This window comes from Bemisia tabaci, chromosome 10 (genome assembly GCF_918797505.1).
Source record: "Bemisia tabaci chromosome 10, PGI_BMITA_v3".
Classification (NCBI taxonomy): Eukaryota; Metazoa; Arthropoda; class Insecta; order Hemiptera; family Aleyrodidae; genus Bemisia; species Bemisia tabaci.
This window is the reverse complement of record NC_092802.1, coordinates 36,211,341-36,229,299: the sequence shown is the minus strand read 5'-3', so window position 1 is coordinate 36,229,299 and position 17,959 is coordinate 36,211,341. Positions and strand designations below refer to the sequence as shown.

The following is a 17,959-nucleotide window of genomic DNA, read 5'->3' as shown; positions in this document are numbered from 1 at the left end:
GTTAACAAAATTATGTATCAGGAATGAAAAAGGTTTACAATAACTTGAAATATAGCTGGCTGTTGGTGGATCCTTCCTCACACCTGATTTTTCAATTAAAAACTACTACTTCTACCGTTAATTGCATTAGTATTTTGAAAAACCACTAGTGTCAATGTTTCATCCTTAAAGGTTTTTTTTTATTTTAAGACTCCTTAAGATATGGAGATTTGGGTCTGTAGGTTTGATTAAGGTAGGTTTGGAGAGATCAGAAGTCAGCTCTAAAGCATCATTTCATCCTGCGATTGAAAGTCACTTAAAGTTTTTTGCAGTTTTCTCAGAATCAGAAAAAATGGACATCAGCGGTTTTCGCATGAGCTGATTTAATCATATATAAAATGCATTTTAGGTGTTGGAGTTATAACAGGACTGTCCTTAATTGTTTGCTTTTTCTGCTTTGTAAAACTTGTGGCATAACTGGGTCATTAATTACTCATTTGTTTGGTCTTATTTTTCAGTTATCGGAAGTTTTTGAACAAGAAATAGATCCTGTGATGCAAGCTTTAGGGTATTGTTGCGGTCGTAAGCACACTTTCAACCCTCAAGTGCTCTGCTGTTATGGCAAGCAGCTCTGCACGATACCTCGTGATGCAATTTACTATAGTTATCAAAACAGGTAACTATTTTGTCCTAAATTCCGCTCCTCTCTACGCAGTTCTCTACCCATGTACATTAACCTCTTCGCTTCATTTACTGTCACTCAACAATTCCAATATTCCTGGAACTGAGATGAATGGCCTACTTTTATTTTTGCAGCCATCTCTCGGAAAGTAGTTCCATGTAAAGCGAAAAGTGTTAAATCGTGAATAAATCAAGTCAATAGTCGGCCATGCTAAAGCGTCAGTTGAGTCTATACTTTCTTTCAATCAGACTGATAGTTCTGAAAGCTTGAACTGTTTTCCAGTGAGATGAAGGTATCGCTCTCATATTTTTCAATCACATTGTTTTCTTTTGATTGAATAAATATGAACTGACAGAAACTTTTCACTTCTCAAGTTAAAGTCCACAGTTGCAACAAGTACTTTGCATTTATTGCTACATTTTTAAAATTTACATCTATGAGTGCTTTTTTTTTTCATAAAAATGATTTTAGGAACAAATACTATATTTTTTTTTGGTTCTTTTTGCACTATTTTACTGATGTACCTTTCTCTTTTTTAGCAGTCAAAGAAGTTTTGAAGGTGTTGGGGTTCTCTCCGATAGGTACACGTTTTGTCAAAAGTGTTTTCAAGATATCCCTGGAGATTCTGTCACGCTGGGAGATGATCCAACACAACCTCAAACGTAAGTTTTTCCTATTTCAGCTTTATCTCTCTCACACTTATCTCTAATTAGCAACCCGTGTCAACATTTCCTAGTTATAGTAGTCAAGGATTTTCGGTGGTTTCGAAAACCAGGGAATTTTCCAAGCAACAAAGTCAGCTCGGCAACTTTAGCTGTGTTCCTAGAGAGAGCGCAAAAATATCTGAATGCCTTTTCCAATAATTTGAATATCTAAAAGTAGCTAGATATTTCGTTCAAAGTATAGGGAAAATCGGTGTTTAAAAAAAAAAAAAAAAAAAATAATTCAAGTGGAAGTTCTCAGGACAGATATAAGTCAGACATTTTGGAAATTTTGTAGTCTTGAAATAGCATCAGAAGTCTGGAAAAAGTCAGGGAATAGAATAATAAAAAAAATTATGAGATGAAGGCCAATATCAGCTGTTACTGTGGTTAAAAACCTGTATTGTTTTCATCATTTGAATTTTGCTCCTGGGAAGATATGAAATCTTAGTGGTTTATGAAATTTTTTTAGGAGGATTCTATCAGACCTGACCCAAGCACTGTCAGTTTTTTCCGTATTTGAAATCTTGTGCGGCTCAGAATTGAAGATCCATTGCCTCCTTTCTGTCGAAACCCAACTCATTTGAGCTAAATGTCCCCTAACACAACCTATAATAGTTTACCAAACTTTTTTTTGTCTTTCCCTAAGTTATTCTGTACTTTTCGATGATTTTACGAATCAAATATTTTTTCATTATCCTTCAGAAAAAAGGGTCCAACATGTTTAATCCCCTTGATTTTTCATTTATATTCAATTGAGGATTCAAAACCCTTTACTCGCAGCAGACTTTACTAATGTTTTGATCTCGATTTTATTGCAGGTCAATTAAAAAGGAACTATTTAAGAAAATGAAAAATGATCATTTAGAATTAGAACCATTTGTTGAATGTGTCGACTGTGGAAGGAAACTCCATCAAATATGTGTTCTTTACATGGAAGCCATATGGCCCCAAGGGTAAGTCTTTATATTCAATTTGTCACTTAGATTCATGCCAGTAATCTTGTTTCTCGTCAACTTCACATGGCGGATTTGCTCCCAGTAATCTAAAAATGAGGAAGTTTCCAAATGTCTGTGTGTTTTTTAAATATAAAATTTTGAAGAACACACAAACATGCACAAAGCTTTCAACTTACATTGAAAGAGCTATCTATTTTAATTCAGAAAACAGAATCATTGAATTAGGTCTTGAGGAAAGTATTCAAAAGTAGGAAGAGTAGTAGAGAGTTCAGATAAAATAAGGAATGGAGTCATCTTTTGCGGATTCAAATTGTCAAGCATTTATTGCAAAGCCTGCCGTCTATTATCATGAAATCATACAATTTTTCACAACTTGTTTCTTTTTGTCTTTTCCAGGTTTACCTGTGATAACTGTCTTAAGAAGAAAGGATTGAAGAGAAAAGAAAACAAATTCAATTCCAAACGATTACCAATAACAAAATTAGGAACTTACATTGAAACTAGGGTAAACAATTATCTTAAAAAGAAAGAAGCTGGTGCTGGCGATGTAACGATACGAGTTGTCGCTAGTTCGGACAAGATCGTAGAAGTCAAGCCTGGGATGAGGATGAAGTTTGTTGAAAACGGAGACCTGCCAGATCAGTTCCCATACAGAGCAAAGGCCCTTTTCGCCTTCGAGGAAATCGATGGAGTAGACGTCTGTTTCTTCGGCATGCATGTCCAGGAGTACGGTTCTGAGTGTCCATGCCCTAACACAAGGCGGGTTTACATCGCGTACTTAGATTCTGTCCACTTTTTCAAGCCTAGGCAATTTAGGACAGCCGTTTATCATGAAATTCTCCTTGGATATTTGGACTATGTCAAGCAGCTGGGCTACACAATGGCGCACATCTGGGCGTGTCCTCCATCGGAAGGAGACGACTACATCTTCCATTACCATCCTGTCGAACAAAAAATCCCAAAACCAAAGAGACTCCAAGAGTGGTACAAGAAGATGCTAGATAAAGGTATGTTTCCCTCTTATTCAATTAAATATCTTTCTGTTTACCCTGAGCAATGAGAATTATGAGCTTTGAATTTGAAGTAAATTTTCTGAATGGTTTTCTCATACTTTTGTTGTAGGTAGATGCTTTTAAACTGCACAGATTTTCCCCAAATTTGATTATTTTATATTCACAATTTAATTCATTCTAACTTTTCACACTCTGATCCCCTACAAAGTCAAGTAATTTATGAACATGAACTACTTTTATGTAAAATGGTTCATTTGCAAATGTTCATTGTTGTTCGTTGTGTTTGTTAAGTTGTTTAGCTTAAAACACGTTCTTAAAACATCTAAGCCCCTTCCCCCCCTCTTCATATCCTTGTATCCGTTTTTGAATATTAATTCATTCACTCTGTAAGTATTTAATTTTAATTTGATATTGTGTTTGTCATACAGGTATTATCGAAAGGGTTGTTTTAGACTACAAAGATATTTTAAAGCAAGCTATGGAGGACAAGTTGATCTCAGCCGCAGAGCTTCCCTACTTTGAAGGCGACTTCTGGCCGAACGTGCTCGAGGAGAGCATCAAAGAACTGGACCAAGAAGAAGAAGAAAAAAGGAAGCAAGCCGAAGCGGCAGAAGCAGCGGCGGCGGCCGCTAACGCTATCTACTCGATGAACGAGGATAGCGAGGAAGGTGCTGACGGGAAGAAGAAAGGCCAGAAGAAAGCAAAGAAATCAAACAAATCCAAAGCGAACCAGCGCAAGAGTAACAGTAAAAAGTCCAACACTCCGCAGACTGGGAACGATCTCTCGGCTAAAATATTTGCCACCATGGAAAAGCACAAAGAAGTCTTCTTCGTCATCAAACTTCACTCTGCACAATCTGCAGCTAGTCTAGCGGTAAGTTGCTCGTCCTGTCATCTGCAGTCTTTATTAAAATGAGAAACGTAGCAAGGGAAATAAAACAAAAATAGCTAACACCTAAAATAAAGTTGTCAGTTACTTTTTTAAATTTAAGTAAATCTGCAATATATTGTTTTAAATGCATGAAACATAAATATGTAACCATAATCTGTTGGATGTCAACATCGGTGAAAAATGCTCACTCTAGCTGCGTCTCCTCAGGGTTGCAAAAATGCTGAAACATAGAGTTCTAGCTGGCAAGGGGCAGGACCAAACCATTGAGCTTGTGAGGAAATTTTTTATGGAAAGGTTTTTTCAACGCAGAAAATAAGTAAAAGTTAAAGTTGAATAATTAATTTTAAAAATTTTTTGTTCCGCTATATTATCGTCAAGTTTGCTGTTTGTGTTCGCAACATCCAAATATACATTTAAGCATGTGTTTTTTGTTTGATTTCACAGCCTATTCAAGATCCGGATCCGTTCATCAATTGTGAACTCATGGATGGTCGGGACGCTTTCCTAACGATGGCCAGGGAAAGGCACTACGAATTCTCTTCACTTAGGAGAGCAAAATTCTCAACAATGGCCATGTTGTACGAATTGCATAATCAAGGACAAGATAGGTTCTACTACAACTGTAATAATTGTAAAGCACATGTTGAAACGCGGTATCATTGTACAGTTTGTGATGTAAGTATCCATTGCTGGATTTTGATACTTATTAGGTTCAATGCATGAGCACAGAATTATTCCGTCGTTCAGAGAATTCAAAAGTTAAAGTGACATTAAGGGTTTCCAGGGGTCTGGTAAGTTAGGAAATTAATGACAACCTGAAAATGTCAGGGAATTTGTAGGAAAAATCAGGGAACTTTGCAAGCAGCATTTAGGAAAAGAGAGTGTGATTGAAAGGTTAGAAGTCTCAGTAAAAGTCTTTTTCAAATATTAGGGAAATTCGGAGAACTTGATTATTTTAGAATCAGGAAAAAGGAAACATAGTTAGAGAAAGTAAGGGAGTCAAAAAATGAAAAAAAACCATGAAAACCTTTTTGCACCTGTTTTGATGAGAAGAAATATGTTGGAGTTTGTATTTTCTTTCTGCTGCTTAGAAGGAAAGTAATAGGTTCATTTTGCATATTATCTCAAGTCCAAAATATGCATTAATTGACGAACAAAATTTGAAGTCCGAATTCGAAAAATTATGAATCATTTCTAAGTCCCTAATCTATCAAAATCCATTTATTTATTGAAAATAAAGGAATATTATGCATAATTCAATGTTCAATATGCTCATTTCGATAGCTTGTCACTTTTTTGCTGAACAAAACCAATTGACAAATGTCTGGGGTCCATACATCAAAGACAAGGTGACTATTAAAAAGTATCAATTAATAGCTTACTCTGCTAAATCTACTCCTTCTACTATCACCAAACATAATTTTGAAATCTTATTGGATTGATTATCATGGTATTTATGTGCGTGTTTTAATGTATTTGGTTTATTTGTGCAGGATTTCGATCTGTGTGTTAATTGTTATGATAAAGATGGTCATCCTCACAAAATGGAAAAACTTGGCCTTGATCTGGACGATGGATCGTCTCCTGTTGATCAGAAGCAAGGCAATCCTCAGGTAATGAAACTCTTCTCTTTCTGTTTACACCAATTCAAACACCTGCGAATCTTTATCCTTTTCTATGTTGTCTTATTTACTCATAGTTTTGATTTCATCACATTTCTTAAAAATTTTTGCAATTATTTTGGTACCCTCTGGACAAAAGATCACAAGTGCCTTAATGATAAATTGTAATATTGAATTACTTTTTGGGTGGGGGATTTTTCTGATTTAAAATAGCGATTCCGCTCTCAAAATTTAATTTTGAACTTTTCGGATAACATCCACGCCCTTCCTTCATTTGAATTAACTAAATTAGTAAATAAACAAGAAAAAAAAAACAGTTTATCACAAGGGCTATTAGGCCTCAAAAGAGTTTCACAAGTGCATAAATGGATACTTCATTTGACTTTCTCTTCAAATTCTATTCAAATTAGATGCTGAGAAGGATTCTGAACATGTGAACAAAATGTCAAGTCTCTGTTGTGTCATTAACATATGTGATTAACTTTGTTCGTTTAACATTAGTCTTATGTAGATTTGCGCACAATTGACGCTTGTGAAGAAAGTAGAACCAAATAAGACACAAAAAATAAAAATCTTGATACCCCAAATTTGATAAAATTATTGGTATTCCATTTCATCCACCTACCAACAATTATAATAACAAATAACAAAAAAAAACTATTTGCATATAAAAATGAACTGATAGTACTTCTGGAAGGTGATGATTTGTCCTCTGGCGAAGCTCTTTTAATTTTTAAACTTCGTTTCTTAGGGATATTTTTAATTTGTCTTACATGAAAATTTGATGAAATATTATTGGCTCCTGGTTTTATGAAGATTATGTCAAACCGTGCTGAGTTTCATCTCAATGCACGTTTTAATTAATTTATTATTCCAAAGTAAATCATTTATTTTAATCAAAGTGAATCGTACCTTTTATGCGGTTTTTTATTTTGTCAGCTGTTTTTATCACAGTAATGCTAATATTTTGGTGTCATTCTTTTTAGGAGGCTCTTAAATTGTCGATACAAAGGTGTATCAGCTCTCTGGTGCACGCCTGTCAGTGCCGTGATGCTAACTGTAGGTTACATAGTTGCCTGCGTATGAAGCGAGTTGTCCAACATACTCGGCTTTGTAAGCGCAAAGCTAATGGAAACTGCCCTATCTGTAAACAGCACTTTGCGCTTTGTTATTATCATGCGAGATACTGTAAGGTATGTTTATCCATCTCAATTTGTCAAACTGTATTCTCCCAGGTAACAAGCTCTGAAGAAAACCATGATTTTTGTAAAACATTTTTAATGAAATGAAACTCCAAATTGTAAACAATGGAATTGTCGAGTTGGTAGAGAGAAAACCCAAGTTCTACCCAAATTTAGCTGTCTGCAATCAGCCATTATAAGGATTAGAAAAAGTCTCTTGCCTCTGAATTTTTCGAATCAATTTTTCTGTTTTCTCTGTGGTTTAAACCATTTGTTCATAAACGATCGTGATGTCATAATTCTGTATTTTATTTCTCAAAATTTCAAAAGAAATATGTGTTCAGGAGCTAAAAATTGTTTTAAATACAATTGCATCTTGCAAATTTTTTCAGAGAATCCTTCCTTCAGGAGCAATGAATTATTTGGTCCATAGTTAAGGATAAAATCAGAATTTAAATTTAAGTAAGAACAATTAACTGATTGCCGAGACATTCATTATAATGATGCCTTATTTTACTATTTAAGTGAGACAAATTCATGGTCCAATTGTCAACTCATTGCCTCTACAATTTTCGAGAAGTTTTATCACTATCATTAAGCTCTTTTTCTTTTTCAGGAAACGAAATGCTTGGTACCTTTCTGCCTGAACATCAAGCATAAGATGAAGAGACAGCAGTTACAGCAGAGAATGCAACAAGCGCAGCTACTACGTCGTCGAGTGGCCGTCATGACAGCACCACTACCATCGGGTGTCGGCGGAATCCCCTCGTTACCAGGACAGAGTCCTGGCGCGTCCCTGTCTCCGGCTAGCGCTGCAGTCTCTCAACCGTCCCAGCAGCCGCTCCAACACCAAGCACCTAGTATCGGCATGAAGCCTGGAACGCAGACACCGCCCGCCAATGTCCTCCAAGTTGTAAAACAGGTAAGTTTTCCCTCCGTCTCTTGTTTGGTGTGATTTGAGCTTGATTGGAAAGATGTCCATTCCTAATCTCACATGAGCCTTGCTATCATTAGAATCTCGTAACAGAGTAACTAGTTCTTGAAAAGTTAGGTAAAACCTAAGAAAGTCAGGGAATTTTTCTCATCTCTGAAAAGTCAGAAAATTTTGCTGCTGAACTTAGAAATTCATTTTTTCAGCTCAAGCATTGCATTTTTCAATCTCAAGAGTCTTAGTGCTCAAAATTTGTCATGGAATTTTCCTCATCTTCCATGTTACATGAGGAATATCTAATTTAAAAGTTGCAGTCTTCAGAGAACATAGGAAGAATTGAAGAAGTTATTTTTTATTTATTCATTCAAACTTAAAATTTTGACAGGTAGAACCTCAAGTACAAGAAAAAAGAATACATACAATAGCTATGAATGAAAATAAAAAAAATAAGTTCCTATCATAATGAAGAAATAGATAAAATATTAAGTTGAGGAAAATTAACCAAATTCCTTACAACACAAATTTAAGAATAACAACGCTTCAGCCACCTGTTGAAGAGGAAACAAGATATTCAAGAAGTTCTGCCAAGGTCAGCATAATTTATTAGGGAAAGTCCCGTCCTAAAGTTATTTACATCACTCAGCGATAAATGGTGTCTTAGGTCCTTTAGTTTTTGTAATCTCAATGTCAAGTCAATGTCTGAGGACAACAAACTTATATATTTTTAAATGGAGGGCTCCTCTTACAGGCGAATGAAATGAAAGGAAATCAGACTTCCTGTTAATCCTCAAGTTACTTGAAGCGTTCTTTCTGTCGAAAAATGGCAAGGCTCTAAATATATTTGTCTGTGTTCTTCAAGGAATTTTTCTTGTGTAAGAGTGCTCTTTGCATGTTTGGCTAATTCTTGTCTTACTTGGACCAGGTTCAGGAAGAAGCAGCTAGGCAACAGGCGCCTCACGTCGGTTACGGCAAAGTAAATCCCTCAGTCGGACCACAACCCATGGCCCCACCTCCAATGCAGCGGCAAATGGGGCAAAATATGCCAGGTCTGCCTCTAATTTCGATGGAACAGTGGCAACCTCGCTATCCACAGCCTCCGGGGGTAGCACTCCAGCAGCAGAACCAAGGTTTGAAGGTAGGCAATCCTCAACTGCTTCAACAGCAACAGCAGCAAGCTCAACAACAGCAACCTCAACCACAGCCTGGGCAGCAACCACTCATGCAACCGCAACCAGGCCAGCCTAACGTTGGGCTCAGGCAAGCTCAGCCCACAGCCAATGCAGGGAACAAGCAAGTCCTCCAACAACTGTTGCACGTCCTTCGATCGCCCACCTCACCCGAGCAGCAAGCCCAAGTTCTTCAAATCCTGAAGAGCAATCCGCAACTCATGGCAGCGTACATCAATCAAAGGAAAGTTTACCAACAGCAAGGCGCTGGAGGCGCTGTCGGTCCGGCCCCGCAGCAAGGCCCTAATCCGCAGCAAGCACAGCATGCACTTTTAGGTCAACAACAACAGCAGCTGCAACCACAGCAAAACCGAATGTTAGTGCAGGCCGTGCAGCAACAGCAAACACAGCAGTTGCATCCTCAACAGCAGCCACAACAGCAACCGCAGCCGCAGCAGCAGAACCCTCAGTGGTACAAGCCGCCTACGATGATGCGTGGTTACGGGCAACAACAGGTTGTGGGCCAAGCGCCAGGGCCAGCTGCTTACGGCATGGCTCAGCAAAGGCTCCCAGGGATGCGAGGCTACAGTCAAGGATTCACCGCTCCACCTGATGCTCAGTATTCAGCCAAGCCGACACCTCCTCCAACTCCCTCTCCTCAAGGTGTAATGGGTCCACCGGGGAATCTGGTTTCCCAGCAGCAATTGATGCAATCGCCGCCGCCTATCAGGTCGCCACAACCAAATCCTTCTCCGAGGCCTGTAGTGTCTCCACGGAACCAGCCTGTACAGTCGCCGAGAGGGGGGCCTTCTCCTCTTCACCACCAGGATATGGGGACTCCAAACGACTTGATGTTGTCGCAACTAGGCTCCGCGTCACAGCAGCCACCCACCAGTGATACCGGCGAGCTAACGCCTCAGGACCAGTTATCGAAATTCGTCGAGCAGTTGTAGTATAGAGAAATGACGTGAAAAATCCTTGTTTACAGCTTGTACATTAACAACGATCCTGTCGGTACTATGTATCCGGTTAAATTTATATTTATTGACTCAGTTAACTTTACTAAAGTGATTTGTTATTTAAATTTTTTATCAATCTTTTTGTCTGTACATAGACCTGTATCAATTTTTAGCCGTCTAAGTTTTGTTACGTAGTTGTTAAACAAATTTTGTGAAAAGAGCTTTTGTGACATAAAAATATTATGTATATATTAGTAAATAGTTTTGTAAATTTTGTAAGGCTGACGTCGGAATGAATTCTCATAATCTGCCTGGTATTTTTCTCTTAATATGTTACATTTTATATAACAATTTTGAAAATGTTTTAGTTTTTACGTGTAAATTGAACGTTTCTGAGTTTCGCCAGGGAAATGTATTCATGATTCCCTCTCTAGTTAATTTATTTTATCCTCTAAGTTCGCTCTTGACTCTCCTTTCTCTTTTCATTCTTACCCCTCTATCTCTATTCCACGGATCGGATCGATCATCCTAAATTTGTATTAATTATTGATTATTGATGGTGCAGTGTATATATAGTTATACAAATATATACATTCTAAGCGGTATATTTATATTTTTTAAAAAAAACATATGTATGCAAAGTATTGTTAGCGTAGATCCAATCTTTTAAAGCTTTTTATAAGGCTGTGTTTGCTAATTTTCTCAACCATTTTTACGCGATCATAACTGTGGTGAGATCATTTCACTTCCTATTTCTGTCTTTCCCCTTGCTCTGGGTGAATGAAAAAAGAATCAAATTTGACAAAATCAGTCCCTCTTTAGTACGTAAAATACGTAACTTAATCTTCACAACATCAGTCAGCTTGAATGCTCTTGTTCAAGAAATCAAAGGCAGATCATCAAATCCTTTTTATTAGCATTTAAATCCTGATTCTGCCAACCTATTTTTAAACTTGAGATACTTAACGCACTGTGAATCCAACGTTCCCTTGATCATCTTCCTGTTTCTTATCGGCAAAGACTGACTCTAATCCAAGCGTCATTGAGAACTTAGTGAATGGAAAAACCAGCATCAAATCCATTCGCCCGCGTTTTGCCTTAGTTGTGTCACCAAACTTCTCATTGTCAGGTTTTTATTTATTTTTAATGTCTAATTTGAAATGACTCCAAATATCCTGATGAAGCAATCCTTACTTATAAGTCCATGTAATGTCATTGTGATGATGGTTGACCTTGATGTGTCAATGACAGGTCTATCTTTTCGATGTTATGTTTTCTGATGCAGCTGCTAGATAGAGATGGCTCAGTATTTTCCATCATCGAAGAGAAAGTTCTATCTTTCGGTTATCTTATTACACAGCGAGAAATATATGCAATCAGTTTGTCTTTCCTTCCCAAGTTTCTGGGCGCTGAGATCCTTAGTGTAATAACTTGCGACTCTGTCAGAGAAACTACTTAGTGGTTCACATACTTCTTTTAGCGAGGGAAGAGTCAAATTGCTGGAGTGAAATTCTTTGTAAGTGTGAGTTTGTCCAAGGCATGTTTCACATCTTTTGTTAAAGATTCGCCGTAGTGAATTTCATATCCAATAATTTTTTAGTCTTTATCTAATGTGACCATTCTCTCAGACAGGATTTTGAGTGGTAAAACCATTTAAAGCGCGGGTATTTAGAAAAACACATCTTGAGTACCCTGAAACCATAGCATTTGATTCATTAAGCTTGTGGCTCGTATTTCATCTTTTTGATCCATCAATGTGATTATTTCTCGTTGAGTAATATTTTTCCCACAGATTTTAAGTGACATCTGCAAACACTGATAGCCATTACTGATCTAAAATGTTGAGATCAGAATGATAATGTAGTTTTGCCAGTGAGGTGATCGACTCTTCGTTAACCTCTGAGCAATTATTTGTTGAAGTTTCTTACTTTTTTGACCGTCCTACATGCAGCTGTTTTAATTTGGAGTTACTCCTCCTAATGAGTTTTGTTTTTAGTTTTTATTACTTTTTTATTATATCCTAATTATCATCATTGTCAACGCTATCAATTTATCAGAAGACTCGACCAGAAATAATCTGCTCCTTGTTGAGATGAGCGCAACAAGTCAACACCGTGTCAATATTAGTCAACTAATCAAACAAGGACATTTGTAATATATATACATAATTATGAATAAATCTAATTTTCAAAGATGAACACTGTATTTTTTCACGTGGCGCATAATTTACATTTAAGATAGAGCGGAAAAAATTAGTGTTCTAGTCATCGTACATTGATGCTAGCTTCATTTCTGATTCTTGTCGGTGCGAGTTTTTTATTATTTTCAAACTAGCCTGAGTAGTGAGCATAAGACTTCTTATATTTTTTTAACCAATTTCTTTTGAAGGAGCCAAAAATTTTGATGGAATGTGCAATTGTACAAAACTGCTCATCTCTTCATGGTAGCATTTCCACTGTATCTTAAGTTTTTTCTTCAGCTCTTTTGAAAAATTGAAGTGGAGGACCTGAAAGTAAAAGGGCAAGAGCGGTTTCCATTATTTCTTGTTTTCATAAATTGCCTTTTCAGACAAGTTCCCACCCTAATTTCATTTTTAACAGAAATAATTTAAATTGTAAACTTCATTTTTTCCCATAAATTTTGTGCTTGGATAAGAAACTGCTCCTTTTTATGTACCCACTGTTTTAATAATTTTACAACTAGTTTATGCAAGTGCCAAGTAGGACAGAACGTGTTGTATTCGTCGAGTTATTACTGAGGATTTTTATTCACTAAGTCAACAATTTCAATAACTTCGAGGAAGCTTGTAATTTTATCCTTTCTTGAAAGATTTGTCTTGGGATTCCGATCCCTGCTAAATGAATTCTTAGCCCATCTAGTAAGGTGTCTCAAATTTAGTTAGCCTACAAAGAACTCAACTTAGTCAGTTTAAATTGAAACTCTTCAACCATTGTCCATCCATACACATAAGAGGAGGAGAACTTTGCAAAAATTCCCAAAGAGAGTATTTTCCCATCTTCCAGAGTAATTTAATTTCCTTCGAGCCTTTTATAGTTTTAGTGATAAAATTCCTCAGCAATACCTTGGAAGTAAATTAATCCCTCAAGCAACAATGGATGTATTTGAATCAAAAAGAGCTATCTCTTGTGACTTGAGCCCTGTCGTGCATATTTTCTTATGGGTCTCAGGGCCTGGTCACGATGTACATAGTGTCTTTTTTATCTAAATGTATCTGAATATCCTTCACTGGTGCATTATCTCTGGGTTTACGCAAAGCCAAAAATGGGTTTTAGAATAGGCTTTTGCTTCGATCAAGTCATCTCTTGGATAGTGTGCAAGTGATCATAAGCATCACTAAAATTTTTGTATGAATCTTACGACTAAATAGATTTGTGACTTGATCAGGTGCAGTTATTAAAGGTCATCGGGACTTGGGGTGTAGTGCTAGTGTTTAAGTATTTGTTTGTGTTCTCTAGTTTTATTAGAAGAGAATTAATGTGAGCTAAGACTTTCGCGAGATGGTTTTTCACTAGGTAAATAGGTTTTTTCTCGTGAAGACAACTTCTCAACTTACAATGCTGGTAAACTGTAAGTTTTAGGCATCGACTAAGTACTTAAAAGTAATCTTTAACCACTGATCTATCGACTGCTTCTACCTTGTACAATTTTGTTTAATCTGTAAGCCTTAAAGTATCAAATCTCATCTTTACATAAATTAAGTGCAAATTTTTTACTTTTATCGCTGAGTAGCATAATGAAAATTTCTTCCTTTGATTTTCACCAGAGATACCTTTCATTTTGTATAGGTGCTAAAGTGACTGGAACGTTGTTCAAAACCTCTTCCGCTGATTTGAACTATCCCTTTGAATAAGTAAGGCTGAAAAGTTAATTTGCTGCTTCAGCAACCTAAACATTACTAAAGATTTCTGGAAACTTAAAGCTGACTTGTATTAATGAGAAAATATCTCTTTGACAGGTTTAATAGTCCTGTTGTCTTTTAATGTTCAAGATTTTTTTTTTCATTTTTGAATAGTAAAAGTTTGACTGACTACATTATTAGGGAAAAACATTTTCAGCTACTCAAAGTGTCAGGATTTTTATTCGTCAAGTATGAAGAGGAAAACATTTAGGGTTTGTATTCCTGTGCCAGTAATTTTTCCCCTTTTATCGGGCTATGCTGTAAAAGTCAAGATGAAAAAGTTAGCAATCAATGTTTTTTAAAAATTGTTCAGCCATGTTTTAGCATGAGTATTAGCCTTTCATTTATGAATAATATGAATGGAAAATTAGCTCTAACTTTTCAGTGCTTAATGGTATCGGTCCGTTTGATATTTTGTCTTTGAGAAATTTGTTTGTAATATTTAATCACTGACTTTTTTACCTTCTGTGTATTATTCCTGCTCTAAGGATAATGACGTAGTTAGTTTCTTATCACCCAGCAAAAACGAGGGTTTCTCTTTAAATCTGAAATTTTTGGCAGTCCTAAAATGAGTTGAATTGAGGACATTTTTTTATTTGCTTCTTTCCTCCTTAATCTTTTTGACTGTCTTCATTGACCTTCTTTAGTTCGTTTCTTCTGCCCGAGTTGTGTGGAGTTGTTTTAGAGTGGAATTTGGAAAATTTTAAATTATTTTACATTACAGATTATGGATAAATTCATATCTTATTTTTACTCCAAGTTGAATTCTTGGCCAGTCCCTTAGTATTGTTCTAGACTTCAAAAAGCAAAGGAAGCCTCATCAAATTTTTTAATTCAAGATTTTATTCATTGGTACCTAACAATTTGTACGAACTGCACCAAAAAATCAATGAGAAGTCTACCGTTACTGAGCTCGACAATAGTAATCATGTTCGTCAATGGTTCAACATAATTTTAGACTCCCAACCTAAGGATTGTAAATTTGGACCAAATTCAATCCCCCCCCCCCCCCAATCTCAAGGAAAACGGTTTTTTTTCAAGTCAATAAAACTGTTTTGGAGTGTCAGAGTCATAGGAGTTATGAGCTGAGAACCAAAAGGAAAATGGGAAACGAACCACTTGATGCTAGATTTAGGCTTTCTTTTGATCCCAGGAAATAACTAAAAATATAAATGATTTTAAAAATATGTTGTTTGGAATTCCATGTGCAATGAGCAGTTGAAGTCAGAAAAACATCACACAGTCAAATCTTAAACAAATTTTTCCCATTTTGTCACTTGGAATTTTTAGTAGCTCGTGTTTCGTTTTGAGGAAGGTGCAAATTTCTTCTCAGTCTGTTTAACTCTCCACTCAACGGCCTGATCCCCCCTCAAGACTTGATCAATTATTCTGAGGGTGATTCGCTGAATGTGAATAATAAGAAGGATTCTGCTCAGAAAGAAATTTAACCTCGGAAACTATTTCTCAAGGGGGAAAATTTTGGCAATTTGTAATTTGTCCTATTCGTAAAATTTTGTATACGAGGTGTGGTGTACCAAGTATGGTACTTTAGATCGTAAGATGCTGTAAACCAATCCTGTGACGATGTGTATGGAAATTGTGAAAATGAAATAACTTAAATTTATCAGTGCTTGTGTTAGTCAACTCATGAGTAAGAATCCATTTGCAATCAGAACGACTTATCAGGGGTAGAATGGAAAGGAAAGGATGAGAATTCATTCAAAGCTGCTGATGTAGGTGTGTTTATTTATGAGTTGTATCCTGATCAATAGGATAAATTTTCTGAAATTAATTAAATATTAGCAAAGCTCCTTTATCTTGTTTGAGCTCTTGTGGAAAAGTGCTCTTGTTCCTGAAAGTAAAGGCAGAATTTTGATGGTTTTAGAAACAAGTAATTTTAATGGAAACAAACGTTTGTTTTGTTTCGACCACTAGGTCAATAATGCTTCATGCTTAGCCAAAGCTAAATGACTGAATAGGACAAAAATTTAAAGAAGGAAAGGAATCATAAAAGTGATCACGTAATCTTTGACTCAACTACTTGCATTGCTTTTAAGTAGGAATCGTTCGTTGTTCTTTTTATTTATACTTCATTTTTCTCCCTGTAAATTTCTGGTTTGCATACTGATTAATGATAATAAATTTTAATCTATGAATGCCAGCGTATGTTAATAAAATTCATTTTGCTAAATCGTGTAAAGTATGTTTTTGTTGATTAATTTTTACGATGCACTTAATTATTCATTTTTTTAAATGCGATTAAGATTTTTAAAATTGTAATTTACTTTAGTCTCCTGTACATTAAATCATTTATCAACAAAGTTTTGAAGGTAGGGATAGTGTTTTGTTTATTTTTAATTTTATTTTACATTCCTCTCAGAATCAACAGATTTTTACAATTGTATTTATAGCATGAATTACAATTCAAATAAGAAAAAATTTACAAAAAAATGAAAAAAAGAAAAATAAGAGTGCAAAAAAATTGCATTCGAAAAAAAAATACAAAAAAAAAAGTTAAAAAATGAAGTTATAAGAAAGTGAAGAAATGTTCGTCCCTTGATGTATAAAAAGCCTTTAACTAATTATTTAAGTTAAGTCTTTTTGATGATGAATCAACTTTCTGTAATTTTTTCCTCTTCTGTTTTGCTCTTTCTGTTTTATTTATTACTTCAAATAGATTTGATTGAATTTGAAAATATTTGTGAGAATTCTTAAATTGTATATTTTAAATACTCATCAAAACTATTTTGTAAATATTGTAAAGTTGAATAAATGAATTTTCAAACTATAAACTGCCAGTCAATATAAAATCATAATTTCGCCCACAAGAACCGTAAATTCCTACATTTTGGTCCTAAGAATAATACAGCGTGATCTAAAAGTCCAGCACTATTATCAGTAGGCATTACCTTGTAACTTTTGAAACAATTGACACTTGAAATTTTTTGAGTCCTCCGAGGTCAAAGAAAACTACTTTTAGGACCCAAAATTTTGAAGGGTTTCTCTGGGAAAGGGCCAAGAACCCTGATTTTCATCGGGGTGAGGCAGGAGTTTTGGATCACCCTGTTCACTTAGGCTTAACATCAAAGTAAAAAATTCCAATCTTGCCATTTTGTTAACATCTTTTCCTTTAGAAGAACACGCATTTGATTGATTTTGATCAAATTTTTAAACGATCAGTAAGCGGAACATGCAGATAAGATTCATTGTCAGTCGAAATTATGTGATTGCCATTAAAGCTTAGGCAAGTTTATACTGTTTAAAATGCACTATGCTCTATCTGCACTGCCAAATTTTTTTAATGACTTCAACTATTACTGGCAAGCAGAAGGTGCCTCCATTAACCCCATGCAAGATGGAATGAAACCTAAGAAAGAAATGAAAAATTGGAAATCTCAGTGAAATATTTCATAAAACTTCAAGAGGTTGTGAAATATTTCCTATTTTTCAGGGGCTAGAGTATGCAACCCGCACTTAAACACACAAACATAGAAGGAAGGCACACTATTTTTACATTTTGCGAAACATGAAAAGGAACCGATATTTTTTTAATATCTTTCACGTATTTTTGAAATTTTATGAATTATTTCACATGAAATTTCAAGATTAATTTTTTCATGAAATTTTGCCACACTGACCCTATGTCGGTTCTTTTTAAATCAAGAAAATACGGAAGCTTTCATTGTAGCATTTATAGACTTTTCAAAATATCTCCAAAAATGGATTATCTTACAAAAGTTTTAATAACAGTTCTAGAATCTACATCGTTAGACAGGAGGAGGGGGCATCTCTATAATATAAGCTCTCAATTCTACTGAAAGTTCATTTCTGGTAACGATTAGTTCTAGCGTTCTACCGGGCCGATTTTCATGATTTTTGCGCATATTGACGCACTGTGGATCGAGTCGATGAGAGAGGTCGAACAAAATGTGGAAACTTTAAAAGCTTATAACTC

The 17,959-nt window shown here is 35.6% G+C and overlaps 1 protein-coding gene across 3 annotated transcripts in view; it reads left to right on the top strand.

Annotated features, from left to right (window-relative positions):
• Window positions 1-16,796, top strand: part of nej (CREB binding protein nejire) — a 48,696-nt gene extending 31,900 nt beyond the window's left edge. For all 3 annotated transcript variants that reach the window (XM_072305629.1, XM_019045757.2, XM_019045760.2), the window contains 10 exons: window positions 498-655; window positions 1,201-1,323; window positions 2,184-2,318; window positions 2,718-3,328; window positions 3,763-4,208; window positions 4,671-4,901; window positions 5,720-5,839; window positions 6,835-7,041; window positions 7,646-7,951; window positions 8,883-16,796. In XM_072305629.1, the coding sequence (XP_072161730.1) occupies window positions 498-655; window positions 1,201-1,323; window positions 2,184-2,318; window positions 2,718-3,328; window positions 3,763-4,208; window positions 4,671-4,901; window positions 5,720-5,839; window positions 6,835-7,041; window positions 7,646-7,951; window positions 8,883-10,079 (3,534 nt within the window). In that variant the 3' untranslated portion in view covers window positions 10,080-16,796. The remainder of the gene's footprint in view (window positions 1-497; window positions 656-1,200; window positions 1,324-2,183; window positions 2,319-2,717; window positions 3,329-3,762; window positions 4,209-4,670; window positions 4,902-5,719; window positions 5,840-6,834; window positions 7,042-7,645; window positions 7,952-8,882) is intronic.
• The last annotated feature ends 1,163 nt before the right edge of the window (window positions 16,797-17,959 follow it).